This window comes from Anastrepha ludens, chromosome 5 (assembly GCF_028408465.1).
Source record: "Anastrepha ludens isolate Willacy chromosome 5, idAnaLude1.1, whole genome shotgun sequence".
In the NCBI taxonomy this organism is placed as follows: domain Eukaryota; kingdom Metazoa; phylum Arthropoda; class Insecta; order Diptera; family Tephritidae; genus Anastrepha; species Anastrepha ludens.
In genome coordinates this window covers 62,734,250-62,758,965 of record NC_071501.1, presented here as the reverse complement: position 1 = coordinate 62,758,965, position 24,716 = coordinate 62,734,250, and the positions used below count along the sequence as shown (strand labels likewise).

Here is a 24,716-nt window from a genome sequence, read left to right as displayed (position 1 = left end):
TGAGTTATCAACGATCTCGTAAATCAGAACTGAAATTCTTTTTGACCATTTTTTTTTTGTTTTCAAGTGGAAGTAAATAAGTTTTTTATTTCTTATGTTGCTTTTTTCCCAATAAAAAATAATTATTTAAAAGCATATTCAACTCTTTACTTTCAAAGTCTAAATGTGCGTACACCCTTTTTGGGTGTTCGGTCGAGCTCCTCCTCCTATTTATGGTGTGCGTCTTGATGTTGTTCCACAAATGGAGGCACCTACAGTTACAAGGCGACTCCGAATGGCAGATATTTTTTATGAGGAGCTTTTTCATGGCAGAAATACACTCGGAGGCTTTCCATTGCCTGCCGAGGGGCGACCGCTATTAGAAAAAACTTTTTCTCAATTTTGATCTTCCACCGAGATTCGAACCTACATACGTTCACTCTGAATTCCGAATGGTCGTCACGCACCAACTGATTCAGCTACAGCGGCCGATGAGAATTAGGCATCACTATAACACCTTCATGGTTGTTTAAGTGATCAGCTCGGCTTTTGCATCTTATTATGCCATCTGTGTCTAAGTAAACGTTTAAAGTAAAGAGTTTGCTAGATTTTGCAAATGGTCTCCTTGGCGCGGGGATGAGGCTTAAGTGGCGATTTAACCCCCATATCATGAGGGCTAACTCACCACGAACAAAGAGGGAAGCTCCAAATGGGGTTTGGCTAGCCATTCATCCGCCGAACGGTGGAATTGGCAATCCAATCCCCATGAGGAGATCACCGTACCGACGATAGTTCCCTCATTGTTCCTAACCCTGGCTTCCCATCATATCATTCCCCTACTCCAACAACACGGCACATAAGAGGCTCAGACGGATCAAAAAACAAAGAGATGGAAACACCAGTGGGTGGGTGCTGCATCGGAAAACCCGCTGGAGAAGGAAAAAGTGCAACTGAAAAGAAGAAGGCTCTACAAGTAAAAATGATGAGTCTAGGAAAAGCTATTGACTCTCTCCTGGCGCACTACAAAGGTCGTCACAATGTGCATCACGAAATAAAAAAGATTGGTTCTCTTATAAAAAAGAGGCGCACCGAAGCTATTATGGCGATGGAAGAGTGTGAGAAACAGCAGACTACTAAAAAAAAAAAAAATACGCCAAAAACCTCAAACGATAACCATATTAGAAAAGAATGTTCCGGTATAATTACACAATCGGTTAAAAGGACGAGAACAAGAAAGAGTCCTAGCACGCAAGGAACTGGCAACCCGGTCGTGAACGCACTATCGCCTGCGGCAATAAAAAGGTGTGCAATGGCAGCGATTCATCAGACAAAAGCAGTATAGTCACCAATTAAAGATCAAAATGCCGGCTGGACTGTTGTCAAACCAAGAAAAGAAAAGAAGCCGCATAAATCGGTGAGGACAAGGCCTGATGCTATAATCATATCCAAGTCTGAAAATGCTACGTATGCTGACATTCTGCGTAAGGTAAAAACATCGGACTGTCTCAAGACTTTCGGAGGAGATGTAAAAGCAATCCGCAGAACAGCTAAACAGGAATTGATCATAGAGCTTAAAGGGGCACTGTATCAAACAGCGATTGAAGATGTTCTGAAAACCGCAGCAAAAGTGACGGTTAAAACTTGGGTGGTTGGCCGAGCTCCTCCTCCTGTTTTTGGCGTGCGTACTGATGGTGTTCCACAAATGGAGGGACCTACAGTGTTTTTAAACCGACTCCGAACGGCATATATTTTTTATGAAGAGCTTTTTCACGGCCGGTCTCTGTTACTGCCCTTACCGGTTTTTCATGAAAAAAAAACAAGTTTTTTTTTGTTGTTTCGCATATTATATGATTCCATTCGCACTTCAGACTGTTCCCTTAACCGTCCCCTTCTGAAAAATAACGCTCATCAGTCCAACTCCAGCGGTACCATCTAAAGTATTTTTGCCACAATTGCTATTTAAAATCTTTTACCCACGGCCTTTGTTGCGACGAATCTGATCAATTTGCATTAATTTATGAATACCCCATGAGTTTGATTGTAGTCAGCTTTCAATAAAACAATTTTTTTCTATCAACTTACCTTTGGTTTTTTAGCAAATGGTCCCGTACGCGTGTCGCGTATCGTGGCTATATCAAGTATGTCCATTTCGTTGTTTTGGTCGATCCAATATAAATAAAATCCTTTGGAATCAATACGCATAGTGACGGGTGTACCTGTACCGGAATCCTAAAAAAACACAAATTATTATTACTTCAATTTATTAACAAAATTAAATAAATTAGCTTTCTAAAATTTACTAATGAGCCTTAGCTGCCAGGCATATCGGCTCTTCTTTCTAACAGGAATATAATATACAGGCTCCGGCAATGTAACTAATTAAAAAGGCCATAAATTTAGTTTGGAAAACTACTTTTATTCAATTCAAATTAAAAAATGTGTGAAAATAATACAAAATTAGGAATAAATTTACTTTTGCTCGATATGACCACCTTTTGCATTGACTATAGCTTTAAGACGGTCCAGAAACGAGTCGCAAGCTGCCAAACTGCGACTTGCCGGTAGTTTGGCCCACTCGCGGACAATAGCCTTGTTCAGAGCCTCGAGACCGGTGAATCTTTTTGTTCGGACCTTGCTTTCCAAAATGGCCCAAAGAAAATAATCGGTTTCGCGCAGGGTGAATTTGGAAGCTATTGTGTGGTCGTAATGAAAATCGGAACGTTGTTTTTTAGCCATTCTTGGTTCATTCGAGCTTTGTGAGACAGTGACGAGTCTTGTTGAAACGTCCATGGTCTGCCACCGAAATGTTTGTCTGCCCACGGCTTCAAAGCTACCTCCAGAATACTTTCCTGATAATATTTTGCATTTACCTTGACGCCAGGCTCGATGGCGGCCAATCGATGACTCAAATTCTCATATGAATGGTCGGTCAAATACACCCTATCATTTTGGGAGTTTACGAAATGCTCAATTTGAAAAAAACTGTCTTGTCAGAAAACACAATGTTCGGAAGTTAACCGCTTTCAGCCAAGCGAAGCAACTCCTTCGCTCTCTCAAGTCAGACTTGTTGCTGCTTTTGTGTGAGATCATGCGCCTTTTGGATCTTGTAAGGCTTGACTTTGAGATCATTTTTCAGTATGCGGCGGATGCTATGGTCAGATATTTTCAGTTCTTTTGTCATTTGATTGTCACTTCGTTGGGGATTTCGCTCAAATCGCTTCTTCACTTTTAGAACCATTTCACGTGACGTTGCAGTCTTTTGATGTCCACCTCCATGACATTTCGCGTGGCTACCAGTATCATTGTAACGAGTTATGGTGCAATAAACAAAAACTTTATTTACTTAAAAGGTGCTTGAGCTCACGAACAATCGTTGGTTGCGATTTTCCATCCAAATATAATGCAATCACCATTACATTTGAAATCCATTACTGATTTTCTTTATTCGCGATTACTCTCGGCAAAATGCTTCCGGGCACTTGTAAACAATACTCTGGACTGTAATTTAGCCAACTAACAGACAGTTGATGTCAGCTGCGCGAGCGGTCTGAAGTTGGTTATACTTCGAGTGCCGGACCCTGTATGTACCCATCAGAGAGTGCGTGACGTCACATTAGTAAAGTTGTGCAGTGGCCTTGCTGTTCGCAATTAATTTAGCGTTTTATAGCCAAAATGGGGATATTTTTAAGTTTGGTGTTTGTTTCCTTTTTTAATTTGAAGCTACCAAAACGCTTAAAAACGTTTGTATAATTAAAAAAAAAATGGCTAATGGCTTTTGCATTTGAAGCTTATGCAAAGAAAATTTCAGTGCTATTGAAAATTTGTTGATTCTTATAAAATTTTATGTTTTGAAAGTGCAAATCTAATTTTTGCTCCTTTTGAGGTTAAGCAAGAATATTGGATCTTCTGCTTTCAACACTTCTTACCATTTAAAAACTTTTTATAAATTTTAAAAAGCTTTTGAATTTACTGAATACGAATTAAAGCCTAGAGGAGTATTCATTGCACAAAAAAAAACCAGATAATACTGAAGAAACCATAATAGCACTTTCTATATTAGCGTTTTTATCCACGCTTTTGCCACGATTTTAATTTCACACCTTATCTGACCTTATATTATATTTATAGCTCCTATTTTTCCACAATGATGGCTGGCTTTTGAACAACTCTGTAAGTTCCTCAATAAATGTTCTGTTTAATGTTGCCATTTGTCCGCTCATGTGCAAACTTTGAAATTTCTATTAAAATATAGAAAACGGGGAAAAAAGGAAATTAAATATATATATTCATACTCATTACTATATTAATATTCATCTCGCCTTTTAAACCAGTCCTGCACCCAAATTGAACGACTTTTTTCCCTCTTCCTCTCCTCCCTTCTTTTCACGCACATATAAATACCATACATGTCAATCATTTTTTTCCTCGTTCCATATTCATTCAGCAACGAACAACGTGAACCTAAAATCGGTAACAAATCCCCAAGTGTGCGGCGACATGAGTTTCAACCGATTTTTTCGATTGGTCTCCCTTCCTGCTTAACACACGCACAAATACTAACGAATAATCATTAACACCAACAACTATCGCAATCGACGAAATGACTGTTAGAAGATTTGTTTGTTAATAATTATTTATTATCTTATAAAATACAAGGTGCAGTCCAAAATAAACAAGACTGAGCTAAAATAGAAACGACAGGAGCTTTGTTATAACTTCGAATTTATTTATTCAACAGTCCTCTTTGGCCTCGATAAACTGTTTTGCGCGATCTAATAGCTTTTCGAAAGAGTGTTTCAGGTCATTGACCGGAATGCCCTTCATGATGTCGGTACAAGCCTTTTGGATGCTCTCTACGGACGCAAAACATTTTCCTTTCATGTCCAAATGCAATTTTCCGAAAAGGTAGAACTCACAGGGAGCCATATCAGGCAAATACGGTGAGTGATTGATGTTTAAAATGCGATTTCTAGTCAAAAAATCAGGCTTAAGAGTGGATCGACTTGATTTTTGAGTTCTCGCTATTTTTTGGGTGGTGACTCGTCTGGGGCCTTCCATTCGGCTCTTTGACGGAAACACCACGTTTCATCACTAATTACAATGTTGTAAAGGAAGTTCTTGTCTTTTATCCTCTGTTAAGGATGTAACTTCTAACCCACTAACTCATTAAAAAGATGGCGCCATCAAAAACATTTTTATGATGCCAATCTTGTTTATTTTGGACTTCACGTTGTATAATAAAGGGTGATCAAGTTAGAGATATTGGATTTTAAATTGAAATAAAACAACGAAAGTTCAATTTGATTGGATAATTTTTATTATTTTTGTGTAGAGCCATTCATGAAATTAATTTTATAAACTGCGCGTAATTCGGCCATCCGTAAACACCAATTTAGTATGACTCACTGGAGGACGTGGGTCGGTATCTCGTGAATAACTTTAGTAATGTTGAATTCCAATGCCTCAATCGAAACTGGCTTACCCACAAAATAATTAGATTTCACATACCCACAAATAAAAGTCTAAAGTTTTGATATCACATAATCGTGGTAGCCAATCCACTCATGGGCTGTATGGCTAGGAAAATAACCGTAGGAATGATTGCACACCTTTTATATGTGTAGGAACGGGAAATCTTTCAACAGCTTTTATTGTGACCTTACCCGGCCAAACTTTGCCATATTGACATACCTGATGAATGGCGCTGGAGATTTACAGTAACAAAATGAGTCTCTGTTGAATTCTTTAATTACAAATGCTGCAAATCTTTTGCTCTCCTCTTGTATTGGCACATGAAAAAAAACCGTTTTCTAAGTCCATGACTGATAAGTATTTCACTCTTCACTAATACGTCGTCGATCACTGGGACTGGAAAGCCAACCATAGTGTTTTTTTAATCCATTTCTTTATTGCGATCTGTTTTTAAAACATTAAGAAAGATTTTTTGCAAAATTCTGATGAAGGTTATGGGATTTACAATTATTCCTGTGACAAGAGAGTTTGAGTGCGATGGAGCCGTTTGTTGTGTGATGTGCCACATTTTCTTATTCCTTCAGGAAAGTCGCTGCGCAATCAGTTTTATTGTTGAAATGTCAACAGTGACGTGGATGCCGATACGCGATACGATACGGTTATTGTTTTTACACACTATTTTTATTAAAGTTGCATCCTGTGCCTTTAAGTCGTTTAACAGCCTATCATTCACAATTACTGTGAACTACGAACACGACTGAATTCACCATACCAATAAACACTGGTCCTTGATGGAGCTTCATCGCCAAGAAATGAATTAAGTTCATCCATGCAATGTTGCTGAGTTAATCCACGTCGAAAGTTGTAAAAAATAATCGCACGAAAATGCTCACGATTTAATTCCATTTTTGGACCGAGATGAATCTTTTAAGTTACTGTAAACAACACAAATAGCGCTGGTATTTCAAAACGTTTGGAGTACGTAAAAGCCAAAAAATGTCAAACTTTGCGATACAGCTGTCAGTTGCCAAATTGCAACACCAGGGTTGCCAAATCCCGAAATATAAAAGACACCCCTCGTAAAGCTAATTGCAACTACGCATGGAAATGCTCAGAAAATATGCACTCTCTGCAATTTAACCAAGAAAGAAGATATGCAGCACTTCTTAGGAAGATGTCCGGTACTGAAGGAGATCAGAACAAGATACCCAAACGCACCAAAGCAAAATGAAGCAGAAGTAATAGATATACTTAATGGCCACAATTGGAAAAGACTAACTTGCTTTATATACTCAGCCTTACGCTATAGAAATTTTCTTATTGCAGAGTTCAATTTTTGATTAATTTTTGAGTTGTGACAGACAACATTGTTATTGCCACAAACTTAATATTTCTTTCTTTATGTATTTATATATTTAAATAAATTATTGTATAAATTATTGAAATGTAAGACGCAATATTTATAAATAAACAAAAAAGAATTACTAGTACTACTACTACTACTACTACTAAAATGTTTTTTATGATATCAGCGCATTCCAGACTATAATTTGTGACTTCGCACTCATTTACATTACGTATAAAAACTCCTCCACCACCAACTGAATTGGAATCATTTGCATTCGATAAATAATAATAACTAGGGATAACCAAGCGTTGATGGGGCAAGTGAGTGTGTGAACATCAGGATGTGCTTTTTTGAAATAGTTGTTGGACAAGTAGGGGTCGTGACTGAATACTGCTGGTTGTAATTAAACCAATCCTGCAACGTTCGTATGAGCGCTTCCCCCGCCACGACATAAAACTGATTTGTATAAGTGAGGTATTTTTATTTGGTTTGGTTATTTCCAACTTATTAAAACTATATTATTTTTTGAATACAATATCAATCACAAACTGCGATCTTTTTTCTGCGTTTGTCATCACTTTATCAAGCATTTCGGGTTTTATAGCGTCGATTTAATCAGTGAGTAATACAAACGAAAATTCGAGGATCGGTAATTATTGCTGGCGATTTCAACACCGAGGCCATTGAATGGGGAACGCCAACGAATTCAAGGGGCAAGAGGGTTCTAGATATGGTGACCAGGCTCGGTCTGACGATCATGAACACAGGAGCAGAAAGGGAACATAGAGAAAACGTAAAAGCTCTGTTTACGGAAAGGTGGACGGAGGATATATCCGAATTGAGACGTGACTATCTTCGCATCAGACGAAAATACACTAGAACCAGGCGAACCGGACAAGCCACGGCGGATGCAGGGGCATATACGAGTAGGAAAATACAGCTAAAGGGCGCTAGACGCAAGACAAAAAATTTGAGGAACTCCGGGCAGATCTAAATAAGGACTCCTGAGGACTTGGGTGCAGGATTGAAATGAAGAAACTGGGAGTCAGGATACCTACACCGGAACTAAGCTCAAATAGTAAAAGATGTATTTCCTAATCACGAAATCAGAGAAGGCACTGAGTGTCAAATAAATGTGGCACAGAAACCTCCACTATTCACCAGTGAGGAACTCCAGTCAGCTGCGAGTAAACTCAAAAGGCACCAAGAACGGATTCAGTACCCGCAGGTGTACAACGCCTGTATAAGAGATGGAATTTTCCCAGAAATCTGGAAAAAACAGCAGTTTGTATTAATAAGCAAGGGGAACGGCAACCCGAATCTCCCATTAGCATATTGGCCATTATGTATGCTCGACACAGCAGACAAGCTCTCTGAAAGATTGATCAGGTCTCGACTGGGCGCAGCGATAGATGACACCGGAGGACTATCAGCAAGACAGCACGGCTTTAGACGCGGAAAATCTACAATAGAGGCGATGCAAATTGTCATAAACAGCATAAAAGCAGCGCAATAGGCCTGTATTCAACCCAGAAGCATAGTCTTCCTTGCCACCTTAGATGTAAGCACCGCTTTCAATAGCGTAAGCGGGACGGACATATTAGCCGCCTTAGACTTAAGGTTCAAACTTCCAGCACACCTACAGCGCGTAATGAGGAATTATTTGGGAGACCGCAAACTCGCCTATCCAATCTTAGAGAGTTCTCGTTGCATAGACGTCCATCCGGAGCGGCACAAAGATCCATTCTCAGTCCGATTTGTGGAATTTCAGCTACGACGAGATACTCAATATGGAAATGCCCGATAGTACATTTCTAATCGGATACGCAGACGATATCGCAGCTGTCATCACACCATGAAACCTTGAGGAAGCCCGTAGAAAACTTAACCAAATCATGATGCGGACACAAACGTGGCTACATTTACTTGGCCATAAATTAGCCAAATCGGAGCTAATACTTATAACCAAGAAGCATATCCCATTAGAAGTTAGCATGCAAACTTCTTCAAATAAGTTAACCACAAAAAAGGTTATAAGGTACTTAGGCATAAAACTGGATCCATGACTTACTTTCTGGGCCCAAACAAAATACGCAGCGGAGAAAGCCTCTAATCTCTACTCGGTAGATAGCAACTCAGGGGGACCAACCCAAACAAAACGGAAAATAATGATGGCTACCATCCTCTCCGTTCTCTTATACGGAGCTGAACTGTGGGCAAATGCGCTAAAGACGAGTCATCGGTGAGGCAGAAGTCGCCAGAATATACGAATTGCCAAGCCAAGAAATTACGATAGTTAAGCACATGTATATAAGCAGAGGTGCCGTGCATAGGGTATTCAGTCGTAAGTTAAGCGTGTAAACGTAAAGTAAAGCGATAAAGTTATTAAATAAATAAAGCAAGTTGTGTTGCCAGTGATGTTTGTTTGTGATGTTTTTATTTAACGATCCTGAGATCGAACTCAGAAGAATTAGTGTTAGACTTTTATTTGGATGAAAATTAAAAAAAAAAAACAAATTCGTAACAATTGGAGGTTAATGTTGGAGGAAGGGTTCAAAGATCATTTAAAGCTTAAAAAACTATGAGTACTTACATCATCCCATTTGATGAACTTCTCTCCTTCTTGGAGTGCCTTCGGTACTTCCACTGGCCCTGTAGATACGTATGTCGACGCCGCAAACATAATGTATCTACCTTGTATTTATTTTCTTCCATATGAAAACATGTACATGCGGATAAGTAGCAACCGCGTGCTGCTTGCTACTCTAAATTTGTACGTTTACACATACGCGATGACCCTCAGGAACAGAAACGTCCAACGTGTCAAATGGACTGAAATATCTTACGGAATAGATGTAGCGAACGGGAGAACACGGAGCTGTAACTTTTCAATTAGTGAGTGCAAGCACCACTACTACCTACTACCAGTTGCAAGCAGTCAACGGCCGATATGATAGCACCTGACCTTGCTGGTCAATAAGTTCTTCGTGGGTAGTCACAGTATTGGCGGGGTAATGTTATAATTGTTTCTTATTATTGTTGTATATAGTTGTCAATTACTGAAAGCTTCTTCACATTTTGTACGATGACATCCACATCAAGCAAAGCAAGCTCTCTATCGTCTCATGTTGTTCACATTAACCTTTTCAAGTTTCTGTCTTACACTTTTTCCAAGTTTCCTTCGACTTAATAAAAATATTAAATAGCGGCGTGCACTGGTAATGAACATATTACTTTTTATCGATTACCTGAAACGAAAAAAAAAAATTTCAATATTTATGTAACTCCACGTAAGAAAATAGAGAGGAATTTATTATAACTAAAAACTAATTTCTGTGCTAATTTTTGTGCTTTGACACCATTGGAATATTATTTGAGATTTTAAAAATCGTTGATGTTATCAAACTATCAGCAAACAAGGTGTAGTTGTAAATCATTTTATTTTGAGTTCATACATTTCTCTCCTTCAATATACATAACATACATACATACATCCGTTCACTATAAACTGTTGGTATTTGGCGCATGCGTATACAGTTGCAGTGCGGTCCGCTGTTGTTGTTGCGGCCTTATGTTGGCGGGCGAACGCGCCACGGGGAGCGGTTGCGGGTGCAGGGCTCTGCAGCAGGAGGCAACGTAGCCGCGTGTCCACTCACGAGTGGTGCGCAGGCCAGATCACCTCCGAAAGTGGTATTAGCCATTGGAAGAATTGCACTTGACTGGTGTCAGGCTCCGAGGAACCCTGGTCTGGCATACGGAACAGACCGCACTGGGGTTGGAGCAGGAGGGTTGTGGATCAAAGCGAGACGTAACCGTTGAGGATCAATTAGTGGCGGCAGTTTGAAGTGCGCCACTTGCTTTCTCCAGCGACGAGGTTCAGGGGGCCATCAAACATATGAAACCATATAAAGGCATTGGCCCTGACGGACTAAACATAAAAAAATAAAAATAAAATAAATAACACTGTGCGATAGTGATTTTATACTTTTATGGAGACCTAGTACAACTTGTAGGTATAGTAAAACTAAGAAAAATGGTATACGAGAAATTTCCAATACACCCCCAAAATCTCATTTTATGGCCATAAAACCGTTTTTCAGTAGGTTGATGTGAAGAATCACTCCTAACTTCGCCAATTTCCATCCGATTTCGAATTTGTTTTTTTAGTTCGAAAGAACAAAAACAAGCCTTTTTGACAGTGTGTTGACAATTTTTCTGAAATGACAACTGACGAGACTGTAGGCGGAAGTATTTAGATTTTTTTTATTTTTTCTCTATTTTTTCAACTTTGACATAATTTTTACGATATTTTCCGATATTGAGTATTTTTTTTAGTACACTACTGTTATAGTAAATTTAATTTTGCGTCGAATGAGCTATATTTGACTGTAATTGAATTAAAATTAATAGAGTTGTGTGAGTTTTAAGATTTTTTTTTTTTTACTAATTTGGTATGTAGGTATAACTTACGCTAAATGGGAATAAGGACGTGTTTTGATGCGTTATTATAGATACGTAATATTTATTGGAGTATATATGTACTGTACTGCATACAACAGAACTGGTTAAAACTTATGAAAATATCTGACATATTATCACACATTTTTTTTTTTCAATAGAAATATGAAAAAGCTCCCAAGTGTACCAAAGTTCACACTGTACATTGATTAACAAAAGAAGTTTGTTATTATAATTTAACCTTATTAAAACGTCAAAGTTTTATTGTTTGCTTCATTGAAATTCAAGAGATATAAATCAAAACGTTGCCAGAAAAGTCGAATTTCTTTATATTCTCCGATGATGTGGCATCATCAGCCTTATCATAAACCAGATGATTTTTATTTTTATAAAACGGACGTATAAAGCTCGAAAGCACATAAAGTATGCTGATGTTGCAACTGTTAAGAACCCCGTAGTCTTGGACGATATGTTTGACTCAACTACAGGAACTGAAGGAAGTTCAACTCATTGCTGATGATGATCAAACTGATAACAATAAACCTGATGATGAAGAGTACTTTCCGTCTGGTTCTAAGTCTTCAGAACGACACATTGTATCAAATTCAGATTTTCAGGACCTTTCTCGTTATTTACTTCTATCGGGAAGACGATCTGAAACGCTCGCTTCTAGATTTAAACAATGGAATTTAGTTGATGACGACTTCAGATGAATGATGATGATCGAATTTCTTACAGAGAAGTATTCAAAACTGATGAAGAAAATGACAAATGTACCGTACCATACTAAACTCCAAAGGGCCGTTTCCAATGCATTTTTAAGTTTGGAACCAGTTCCGTGGTGTGCTGCACCGTACTATACCGTACAGTGCTGCACTGCACAATACTCCAATAAATATTATGTGTTTATAATGACACTTGTTATCATTTTCATGCTTCGAAACGCGCCCTTATTCCCATTTAGCGTAAGTTATACCTACATATCAAATTAGTAAAAAAAAAAATTAAATCTTAAAACTCATACAACTCTATTAATTTTAATTCAATTACAGTCAAATATAGCTCATTCGACGCAAAATTAAATTTACTATAACAGTAGTGTACTAAAAAAAATCCTCAATATCGGATAATATCGTAAAAATTATGTCAAAGTTGAAAAAATAGAGAAAAAATAAAAAAATTCCAAATACTTCCGTCTACAGTCTCGTCAGTTGCCATTTCAGAAAAATTGTCAACACACTGTCAAAAAGGCTTGTTTTTGTTCTTTCGAACTAAAAAAACAAATTCGAAATCGGATGGAAATTGGCGAAGTTAGGAGTGATTCTTCACATCAACCTACTGAAGAGATTCGAACCAACGATCTCTCTGTGAATTCCGAATGGTAACCACGCACCAACCCATTCGGCTACGGCAGCCGCCATAAACATGCTGATGCTAAATAAGCTGGGTCCATCTGGAGTAGAATACCTCACCAAGGTCTTCAATTTGTCTATGGCCACTCTCATCATTCCTGATAAATGGAAATTAGGGAGAGTGGTCCCACTACAGAAGCCTGGGAAACCCGCCAACACGCCACGCTACTAGATGACATTTTACAGTCGACACTCCCGCCAGGGCTGAAGAGGTAGACCGCGAACTCCCTGAGTGGTAGATCAAGGATTTCGGCAGGGTGGTGTCTTTTCACTCTTGCTTTTCAATTTCTATATCTTGAAACTCTCCCAGCCAACAGAGGGAGTCTCCCTGGTCTCCTACGCCGACGACTGGACGATAATGGCGTCAGGCAACGGCATTGATGGCCTATGCTCCAAGGTAAACGCTTCTTCACTACGAGGAAACTACAACTTCCCCCCTCTAAATCCACAGCGACCCTCTTCACCACCTGGACAAGGGAGGTCAAGCAGCAACTTAAAGTAAAAGTCGATGACACACCAATACCGACGGTTATCAACCCCAGAATATTGGGAGTCACCTTTGACAGCTTGCTCTCCTTCTCAACGCATACAACCGCTATTGCAACGAAAGTACAGAATCGCAACAAGGTCCTCAAGTCTCTTGCCGGCAGCACTTGGGCCAAAGACAAAGAAATGTTGCTATCGACTTTCAAGGCAGTCGGCCGACCGGTTCTAAACTGTGCTGCGCCTGTTTGGTCACCTAGAACCAGTGATTCGCAGTGGACGAAGCTTCAGACCTGCCAAAACACGGCAGTAAGGACCGCGACAGGATGTCTTATGATGTCACCGATACAACATTTACACGACGAGACCTATATGCTGTCTGTTAAGGAGCATAGCAAACTGTTCAGCAAGCAGTTTCTGCTAGGGTGTCACCCTAGGCCTCACCCATGCAGATACCTGCTTGAGCCTGAGCCACCTCCCAGGCACGTCAGGCAGCACTTCCTCAATTACGCGGACGAGATCAAGACAAAACAAACAGACAGCTACTGAATCGGACAGTGTACAGACAGACCATAAACGACATCGGGAGACCAAGAAACCATGCCGTTATCGGAGTCCAACCACCACCCATCGCAGACGAAGAGGCCCAACTTCCCCGAGAGCCCCGCGTAACCTTGGCACAATTAGATTCTGGATATTGTAGCAGGTTAAACTCCTACTTATCCAGAATCGACCCCGGCATACTAAACATATGTCCGGCATGTGAAGGCACCCCGCATGACACTAACCACCTTTTCACATGCCCCTCCAAACCAACTCATCTAACACCTCTCTCCCTTTGGACCTAACCTGTCGAAACAGCAAGTTTCCTGGGCCTACCATTAGATGAGCTAGACGAAGACGAACGGTGATTACACTACACTAACAGGGCAAACTTACTGCTACAACAACAACTACGACGGCCGCCATCTCCCAATGTGTATTGCCATATATGCCGACTTACAATCATTTAATCATTCATAGAACCCAATTTTTCAGCAGATACATTTTCACTAGTTTCGATGCCTTACTGACTTAACTCTTCTCTTGAAACTTCTCTGGAAGGCTGGTGTAGCATTGACTTTACGGCGGTCCACAAACCATGTTCTAATGTAGTCAAACTGCAACTTCTAACGTGACCAATTGAAATCATCCTTTGGATTGTTTATTCGATTTTAGATAACAGTGCGCAAAAGATTGAATACAAGGTTAACTTTTTGGTAAGTAGTGCTGTCTTGTAGAAATCATTCTTGCTCATGTTCCGGAAAGCCAAACAATCAATCATTGTGGATGCATCGGTTTCTTCATGACGATGTGTGGATTTTCTGACCCAATGCAACAATGTTTTTTTGTTGACATATTCGTCAAAGTAAAAATGGGCGTTATTCAGTGCATTGAGCGAACCGGCTACTGCGACCGCAGTTTAGTACAATACAAATTGTTGCAGTATCTCGTCATGTAAACGCTTCAATGCCATTGCCTGTATAAAATGGAGAAATAACAACCAATGTTCTTGGTAAGCATAAGGTATTTTTACTGCCGTCTGAATATGTGCCCATTGCGTGGGTGCACCGCTCAGCAGAAATTGTCCGTAGCACACGTTTCTGGGTTCAGATTGCTTCATGGCAACCTCATGTGTTTATTTTAGAAATGCAGATACAGCTCATTGATTTATTGATTTTTCTGAAATTGTTAAGTAAATTTCCCATACACAGCTATGGACGGAGAAATAACACACTTACAGAGTCCTCTATACGAAGCGTTAGTTTTTAGAAGATTGACTGATATTCTAACATACAGTGATCGACAAAAGTCTACATACACCCCACATTGCCACTGGATAGAAAGTTCAAAAACTTTGCTGAAAACTGTGTTTGAAAGCTTTTTCTAATCATTATAAGCTTTAAAAAGTCCATACATTAACATAAAATAGCAAAGCTATGTAAAAAACATAAAAACCAATGATGACAAAAGTCTACATACAGTACACAATATCTTACTCCAGTGTGAAAAAATTCACTTAGCCCTAAGTAATATTGCTTCTTAGTATTTAGTTGGTCCACCATTAGTATCAATTACAGCTTGAAGCCGTCATGGCTTCGAGGTGACTAAATTTGTTAACTCTGCAGAAGTTATATTGTTCCAAGCTTCTATTAGTCGTTCTTTGAAGCGTTACTGAAGCGCTTGAAATCGGATTTTTTTCTAATTTTTCGATCTAAAATTTCCCAGATATGTTCAATAATATTAAAATCTGGGCTTTGCAGTGGTGTATTTAATTGCCTTGGAGCATGGTAAAGCAGCCAATCCTTCACAATGCATGCTGTGTGCTTTGGATCGTTATCCTGTTGAAATACCCAACCTGGACCAAGCTTCAAATCATCCACCGAAGATATCAGATTGTATTTCCCCTGTGTGCTTTGGCGAACTCCAGACGAAGCTTACGGGTCTTTTCAGATATAAGAGGCTTTTTTCGTGGTGTTCTACTATGAAAGCCGTTTTTGTTCCGAGCTCTTTGAATTCTTCTTGGATGAACACACTTGTTGGATGAGCTTGCTATATCCTCGCCAATTCCGGAGCAGAAACTTTTGGTTTTGTCCACTTCTTATCAAGCTGACATCTCTGCGAGATAGTTTGCTCGGGCGGCCACTGCGCGGCTTATTTTCGGTGAAACCACTATTTTTAAAGTTTAAAGTTTCGTTGGTTAAGTTAATTAAAGCCAATCTTTTCGGTAAATTCTTGTTTGTTACAATTGCAAATATAATTGTTTTCTTTAAAATCGTTATTTAGCACGAACTTGGAAAGAGGACTTCACTGCTCACTTGAAAAGAATAACATTATTTAGGGTCTATACGAAAAAGGAATAAAATGCTTATTCAAGCAAATGTACAGGGTGCGCCATCTCGAGCTTCGGTATGGAAATATTGAATAACTTTAGCAACTAGCAAAATTGAATGTTTGTTGGTGTTTTTTTATTTGATTTTGTCCTTTACAATCTGTTTCAACTGCACTTAGAACACAACATCCAACAAATGACCACCTTTACGAGCCACACAATATTGTGCTCATTTTTTCGAATTTTCCATTAATTTTGCTAGCATTTCGGGTGATATTGCCTCTATTTCAGATCTAATGTTGGTCCTGAGCGCTTCCAATGTAGTGGGCAATAATCGTTGAGTTATTTGCACTTTGTAAGGAAACATGTGAAGATCCTCTTTTAAAATCCTTCTAAGAGTGGTTCCTTTTATGTTTAGCTGCTGGGCACGGTGACAATATGACAGATTTGGGCTTTTGCACTCTGCTTGACAGTTTCAACAATTTCATTGGAGTGTCTTTTACGAACTGAAACACGTTGATGATTTGCTACAGACCCCGATTCTTCAAAATTTTTAGTCAGATTGCGTATGGTGTTATCAGAAGGCACTTTACGACCGCGGTATTTTCGACGGTATGCACGTTGAGCAAGCACAATTGAACGACCATTTTCCAAATACATGGTCACAATTTCCGCGCGTTCTTTAGGTGTAAAGTTATTCATCGTTAAAATTGTACTGAATTGACGTTTCCAAATTATTTTTTCTCAAGTCCTTCTGACAATGGATAGCAAAGTTATTCAATATTTCCATACCGAAGCTCGAGATGGCGCACACTGTATTGTATTAGATCTACTAACAGAAGGGTTTCTGATAATTTAAGTGAAGACTGTACTTTGTTGGAAAATAAAAAAGTACGAAAATATTATTCGATCGATCGGTATGTCGCAGCAGTAAAACTTCAGCAGATATAGTACTGTGCTTGATTTATTGGTTCACGTGGATGGAGGCACATTAAAGCTGTGTAAAGGGACAGTTTTTTAAAGTTTTTTGATCGAAAACTTAGACATTCTAATAAAATGGGAAAGCAGAGAGGTTAAACAGATCATTAAAAAGGATAAATTGATATCTTGGCCTCAGAGGGACTTTCAAATTCCCAAAATGATTGGTCGAATGGTCCAAATGTTATGGATATTTACTTGGTGTTAAAGTGTTTCCTATGGTAAGAACTAGAAAGGCAGAATCATTAGGAATTCCATGACTTTAGAAAGGGGGAAAGGTACTTGAGTCGACACCACAGCCGTGAAGGTGGTGTTATGGTACGGGGAGTAATATCTTACTATGGCCCGCTCGAATTGAAAATTGTAGATTACAAAATTACGGGAAACAGCTATAAAGCTCTGTCTTTATTTTTTCGAGATTCGTGAAACATTTGGACCTATTAATTGGATCTTTGAAACAGGATAATGCATCTGTACACACTTCAAGTGTGGTCAAAACTTGAATTACGTACGCTGAAACTTTCTCATGACCACCATAGTCCCTAAAATATGAACATTATTGAAAATCTATGGGGTTGTCTCGCTCGTAAGGTTTATGAGAATGGGCAGCAACTTGAAGACAAAAATGATATAATTCGAATCATTTAAACGGCCTGGTCTAAAATATCATTAGGCTATCTGGAGAATTTGTAAAACTCCATTCATCAACGTATTTAGGAAGTAATTTATAAACAAGGTTGCAGCACAGACTATTACTAGTAATAAATGTAAAAAACCAAGTATTCTATATTTTTTTTTTTATTTGGGTGGTGCCTTGTTCATCAAGCACAATATTACAACTGCTGAAGTTTTACTGCTGCGAAATACCGTTAGATGACAGAAAGTAGATTGTACTTTGACTTTCACTTGAATTATCAGAATACCTTGGATTCCTAAATCGAATATGTTTGCCACAATAACCATTTTATTCTGTAAAAATTATTGCACTGATCAGGTGAACCGGATTGTATTCTTCTTCTTCTTGTTCTGTATGTTCTGTACGTCAGTCACCAGATCGCCGTCTTTGTTCTTACAGGAAAACGCCCCGGTCTTAAAACCTTCTGTAAGCCGCCGAACTTTGTGGTAGAATTTAATACGCCTCTCTTCCTTTTTCAGCTCTCTGTAGCGATCCCACATGGCTCGCGTTGCGCCCGATCGCAGCGTTGCTCTTTAGGCGGCATCCTTTCTTTCTGCGGCAGCATGACATTCCTCGTCGTACCAATTGTTTTTTCGGGCTCGCCGGAATCCGATTTCCGAACCGGATTGTATTAGTATAGACAAAAAGAAAATGCCTAAAAGAAAGCAATTTCAAAAGACCCCTGCGCAAAAGACTACAATTCAGCAGGATAAGGCCGTTAAGAAAATCTCTGGCATGATATTGAGTTTAGGGATGTGCAAAAAATTGTAAAATGCCATGGAGTACAGGAAACATGGAACTCTAACCTTTGGGGTCATGCCAAAAGTTAATAGCAAGTAAGTGTGAACCAGTTTTATAGAATATGGGATACTCAGCAAAATACTAATCAGGTTAGAAATAAATATAAAAATTTAACCAATTTGAAATAACTAGTTTCCTGTAATTGTATACATATATTTAATTGTTAAATATGTAGCGTTATTTTTTTTGATAATACTGAAATAAAAGAATAGATTTGTGCAAAAATAATTGTTTTACTAGGTCATCCAGTGAAAATAATCATCATTATATGTATGTTATTCTTGGGAAGTGCGCTATTTCTCTGTTCACAGCTGTATATGTACCCATATCGCCCGGCACGCATTTTCTTATGTATTTATACATAAATGTTTGTAATTCAATGAATTAAAATACGCGGCCTCGATAGTCTAGTGTAAGTGCACTAGCCTGCCATCCCAGAGGTTGTGGGTTCAAATCTCACGTAAAGCACGTCCTCGCACTTTCCCAAACTTACCTACTTTCCTAGTTTCTATAAAAAAAAATGTATTCCTTAACCCCGACAACCTTATCCCTCCAATCCTTACTCCCGCACAAAAAGTCGGCGCATTACTTGCATTCGGGCTGCTGAAACAAGCAAAAAATAAAGAAAAGGACACAGACACACAGCAAGAAGAAGCGGGCAATCGCGGTAATAGCGCAGTCCCCAACCATCTGTGTGATTCTTCTGCCAGAAAAAATTGACACACAGATGGTGCTTCAAGCAGTAGGAAAACGTTGTTCCTAAGTAACGACAGGTGGGCATTCCCACTACTTAGGACTGGTAGCGGCAGGCTAATCACCTGTCCTATCAGAAAGCAAGAAGATTAACGAAACCAATCCAAGACTGAGTCTTGTTGAGGTCCTATGCTCCCGAGTGGAGTGAACATGAAAAAAAATAACAACAAACTTAACCCAAAGTTATTTGAGAGTAACGTTATCATTGCCACTTTTACTGATTGTGATGCTAAGGCTGCTGTTTTTGATGTTGCCTCTCCTGCTTTGTAATGGTTTCTTTTTAAAAATTCATTTAAATTATCCGAAAGAGCAAACATTCCTGTCATTTATGAAACATTAATTCTGCTTCATTCGATGGCGCCTCCAGCAACCTGTTTAAAGACAAATTTTGGCAAACTGTCTGTATTAGATTAAAGCAAGCGGTATTTTCAACACCTCTTCCGAAGCTAGAATGAATCAGTTTAGTGAAACACCCTTTTACACGGAAATATGTAACGCACAAGCTGCACTGAGAGTTGGGTCGTATCGTCAGCGGCACTAACATTTTTTTTAATGTAGCGACGATGACGATACGATTATTGTCCACACACAATGCAACTAGCTATTGTCAAAGTACGAATTGTCAATATGTCGAGCGATGAAGACGAATTTGTTTTATGGTTGTTGTTGTTGTAGCAGTAACTTTGCCCTGTTAGTGTAGTGTAGTCACCGGTCGTCTACGTCATCTAACGGTAGGCCCAGGAAACTTGCTGTTTGGACAGGTTGCGTCCAGAGCGAGAAGGGTGTTAGATCGTGGATTTCATGGGCCATATAAAAAGGCGGTTAGTGTCGAACCGGGTGCCTTCACATGCCGGACGTGTAGCACCTAGAAAACCGTACATATGTATCTATAAACGCATGGATTTTACAAACGAATATGTTAACAAACCTCCAGAATTTTAGGAACATGTTCTTTTTTCGGATGAAACAAATATTGAATATTTGGCATTAAAGGAAGAAAACTATTGTGGCGTAACACGGTACTGCGCTCGCAAAAGTCTTGTACTACCTGTGAATCATGGCGGGGCAGGTGTGATGGTTTGGGGTTTATGGCGGCGCAAGGAGTCGGCAAACTTGTTTTTATAGGGTCAATAATGGATAATTTTCTCATTTAAATATTTTAAAGACTAGCATGCAGCGTTTTTTCATTTTAAATAGTATACATACATGTTACAAAAAAAAATTTGTATAAATAGTGAAATAGTGCAAAACCCGACAATTTTTAGCCTAAATTTTCGCCAGCGGCACACATAACTTTTACGATAAAACAACATTTTCATGAGTGCTATGAATTATAAAACCTAAGTTAAATGCTTGCTGGGTTGACGACTGCTGTATACACTTCTCTTCAACTGTATTTCAGTATAAACTGCAAAGGCGGTCGGAAAAAACCTCATATCTAAACTTCTCCTGGGGGGTCTATAGGGACCCTAGGAGGTTGGTACTTTCACAGTTATAATGGTGTGACCTTGCTTTTTCTCCCTCCGCCCCGCATTCAAATATATCGTGGTAGTAATGAAATGTTTTCCCAAATTACTGACTACACGTTTCCCATAAATGTTTAAAATGTTTTATTTTTTTTACAATGAATTTCTTAATATTTTGCTTTCATTTCTTTGTGTAGAGATACTTTTTATGTACACTTATATGTACATATGTAATCAATGATTCCATCATTCTTGTATGGCACTACCATCACACAGAGCTCATTACAAATAAGGAAACCAATGTTTATAAAGAAAACGAATCGCTATGAGGAACTAATCAAATAAATTAGGAAACTATTTATCTGCTTACCCGTTTTTTATCAAGCCGACGAGAAAAAAATTGCGTTCATCAGAGATCATTCAGATTTTCTTTAGTGCACTTATTCTCGCGTTATTAATATAAACTGAAGTAGGTTGGAAGGTTTGTATATATGTATGTACGTAACACTTTGTGACTTATTTTGTTCCTTATAGGTTACCAAAATTATTACACATGCACATACAAATTCATATTCACCTTTTAAGAAAATGTCGGCAAACTATTTAACACTTTAACCTTCTATTTTTATTAGAATTTTAAGTTGTTACTTTCGTAATCAGTACACTTTGGTCCTTAGCTTGTGGCATTCATTCGTGTATTCAATATAGCGGTAGCCAAGTTTTTTTGGTACTCCATGCGCTATAGTTATCGTTGATACCGAAGTCGACGTCGCCGCTCTAACCAACTTTGTTGGTTGCGCCCACTTCAACGTTTGCTCCTACTCCCAGGTAATTTATTTTCGGCATACAATTTTGCAAACAATCGTTATCTTTCATATTTTCTCACTTTTTTTTATAAAAACAAAAGAAAATTATGTTAGGTACAATTCTCCAATCAGTTAAGATTTTGTTCCCAACCACTCTTTTAACAAATTGGTATTATATACTCTCAGCGCTTATTTTTTCACATTCAACACATTTTTATATACTTTACGCCCGCTAAGCTTCCGTGCCACGAACTTATTCGCAAAATTTCTGATATACAAATAAAAATTTCCTGACTTTGTGCGTCGCCCAGACATTTCATTCGTAGTGATGTACCACTTTGTCGGAATTCGGTACAGAGTATATCAAACAAATTTCGAACCCACACTCATAAAGTAGGAGTCGTATCTCAAGAATGATCGAATACACAATTGCGCTTTCGAATTCGCCGTGTCGTAAGAGCGAATGATATAACAAGCAAAAGGAAGGGGAATGGCTAGGATTCCTTACGATGCCCCGTCACTTGTTTTCAGAGAAATATTACGAACTTTCCAATGAAATTCACAGGAGATGTTGATTTAGGGCTTATTTTGCTAAAACTAACACCAGCACTATTCAGTTAATAATCGTTTTTAAGTAATTTGTTAACAAAATTTGTCTTTACCTTCACCAAATTTTGATACAATAAGTGCATTTATCACATTTATTTTAATAATTATTAAAACTGTGTAACATACACACGCGTTTCTAACACTTTTTATTGATATATACCATAAATTAAAAATTAAAATTGCATTTTTAAGTTGCAAACTCCAAATATGCCTGCCAAATTAACAATAACTAAAAAGCATCGCTGAAATGGAGTGCTGCCAGAAGCAAAAAAAAAAAAACAATGTGAACGAAAATTAAAACGAAGCAACATAGCAACATAATTTCCATACACTCTTCTATTAGAATAATGAGATGATTTTCGCCTGTAGCGTTTTTTTTAATATAACTTATATATATATATATTAGTACGAGATCCGACTGTGTGATTTATACGTTAATATGTTTGATTAATAAAATATAATTTTTATCGATATTTATAACTAAACCAATGCAGATTCGCAAAGGTGGCCATCCAAATTTGGCCGCAATTAATTTTAATTAAAATGTAATTAATCATTTGTTTTTGAACAATTACGTTCACTTGTAATTGTTAAAAAATATATTTTATTAGAAAGAAATATACCTGAGTTACCGAAAAAGTTCAAGGTGCCAACCCTCACTTGGCCGCAACCTAATGTCAGCCAGGTGTAAACAGGTATAATTTTGTTAAATATATATGTTCATAGGGTATTATCATGTCATACATACGAAATTGAAGATGAATTTTTTCCCTACATGATGAGATATAGGTATCTACGCAAAAATACCTAGTTAAAAGCAGGGGCACCTCGTGCCGGAGTGGCATTCTACCACAATGGTCGGTCTTTAGGCTACTGGCACAACTGCCATACGCTTCTGTGTGCATTCCCCCATGAAGCAACGTACACTTCACCCCCAATCAAATAACTTAAAAACTATAACCCCGCGCCAGGTGAGGTTTGCACTTTTCTAGGTAGAATACCCCCACCACAGTTGGATTCCCTTTTGAATTTCTTTAAATCTACCAGATCTCCGAAGAAATCTGAGTAGATCTTGTGGTGCCAAGGAGCCAAGGTGGTCGCGTCTTAACACATCAGTTTTCCACAACAAAGTTCATCGCTTCTTGAACAGCATAGACCTCTGCTTGAAACACAGATGCATGCATTCCAAGAGCAAAGGGCAGTTTTGTCCTGCTGGACTCCATGTAGACCCCAGAGCCGGAGCCAAGCTCGGTCCTGGAGCCATCCGTGAAAATGCGAAAACAGTGTTTGCCGGGCTCATTTTCAGAGTTTGACCACGACTGGGCCTCTGGCAGCACTAAACTGTATCCCTTTTCAAGTACGACTTTTGATGGCATGGAGTCAAGGGACATGGAGAGAATCGTTGGATCGAAGTCCATGCCTTCACTGTTTTCCAATGCCAGACAGGAGCCGTACCAGTTTCCATTGTGTTTCAGCCTGTAGATAGTCTTCAAGGTCTCTCCTTGGATGAAATCATCAAGTGATCCCACGAGGGAGAGTCTACTCATCCAGACCACTGATGCATAGGTGATAATAGGTCTTATCATAGTCGTATGGATCCATAGGACCTTGCTAGGAGAAAGACCCCACGTTTTCCCAAAGACACCTTTGCACTGCCAGAAGGCTGTCAGTGCTTTGGATGTCTTTGTTTCAACGTGTGACTTCTAAAGAAGTTTACTATCGAGGATTACTCCAAGATATTTGATTTCTTTGGATAGCAGGATTGTGGCTCCTTTTAGCTTAGGCAGAACGAGTCCATCAAGTTTCCTCCCTCTGGTAAAGGGGACAATACCAGTTTTGGTGGGGTTTGCCACGATAGCCCCTTCGCACAGCAACAAGTGTTAATCATATCCAGTGTTTTCTATACTTTTCTACAGATGTTCATAAGCAAAGAGCCCGTTATCAAACAGGCAACGTTGTCCGCATATGCTTGCGTGTAGACTCCAGGAACATTTAAGGTGGTGAGTAGAGGATCGATCACTATGCACCAGAGCAATGGAGACAGCACACCACCTTGTGGGCAACCTCTATTAACCCCGGACGACACCAGCAGATCCTCCTCCGCCCGCACCGTGACGATTCTTTGGGCTAGCATTGAACGAATCCAATTCACCAGCAAGCGGTCTACTCTATGTCTGCTGGCAGAGCTGCACATACTGTCGAAAGTTAAATTATAAAAAGCTCCCTCTATCCAAAAAGATGCCCATAGCGTAGTCTCTTCTCCGACTCGCAGGATTTTCCGCTTTGATAGGCATGCTGAAATGGAGAGAGTGGGTGAACCTTCAGCGACTTCTGACGCATATGCAACTACACTAGCCTTTCGTGACTTTTCAGCATGAAAGAGGTCATGCTGATAGATCTAAAGCTGGTGTAGTCATCTCACGAGCGTGGTATATAAGCCAGTGCCAAGCATGCAGTGAAGATTTTCTTGAGGGCTACAGTCGCTGACCCTATACCTTCCTTCAGCATGGCGGGATAAATACCATCTGGTCCGGGGGACTTGTAGCCGCCAAAAGATTTGATGGCAAATCGAGTGGCGGCTTCATTCACCACAGACCTGGCAA

General features: G+C 39.1%; 1 protein-coding gene across 2 annotated transcripts in view; it reads right to left on the bottom strand.

Annotated features, from left to right (window-relative positions):
- Nucleotides 1–22,108, bottom strand: part of LOC128862806 (1-phosphatidylinositol 4,5-bisphosphate phosphodiesterase classes I and II) — a 75,177-nt gene extending 53,069 nt beyond the window's left edge. For both annotated transcript variants that reach the window (XM_054101555.1, XM_054101556.1), the window contains exons 1-3: nt 21,069–22,108; nt 9,393–10,047; nt 2,062–2,208 (exon numbers count right to left, since the gene is read on the bottom strand). In XM_054101555.1, coding sequence (XP_053957530.1) covers nt 2,062–2,208; nt 9,393–9,482 — 237 coding nt within the window. In that variant the 5' untranslated portion in view covers nt 9,483–10,047; nt 21,069–22,108. The remainder of the gene's footprint in view (nt 1–2,061; nt 2,209–9,392; nt 10,048–21,068) is intronic.
- Nucleotides 22,109–24,716: the final 2,608 nt, after the last annotated feature.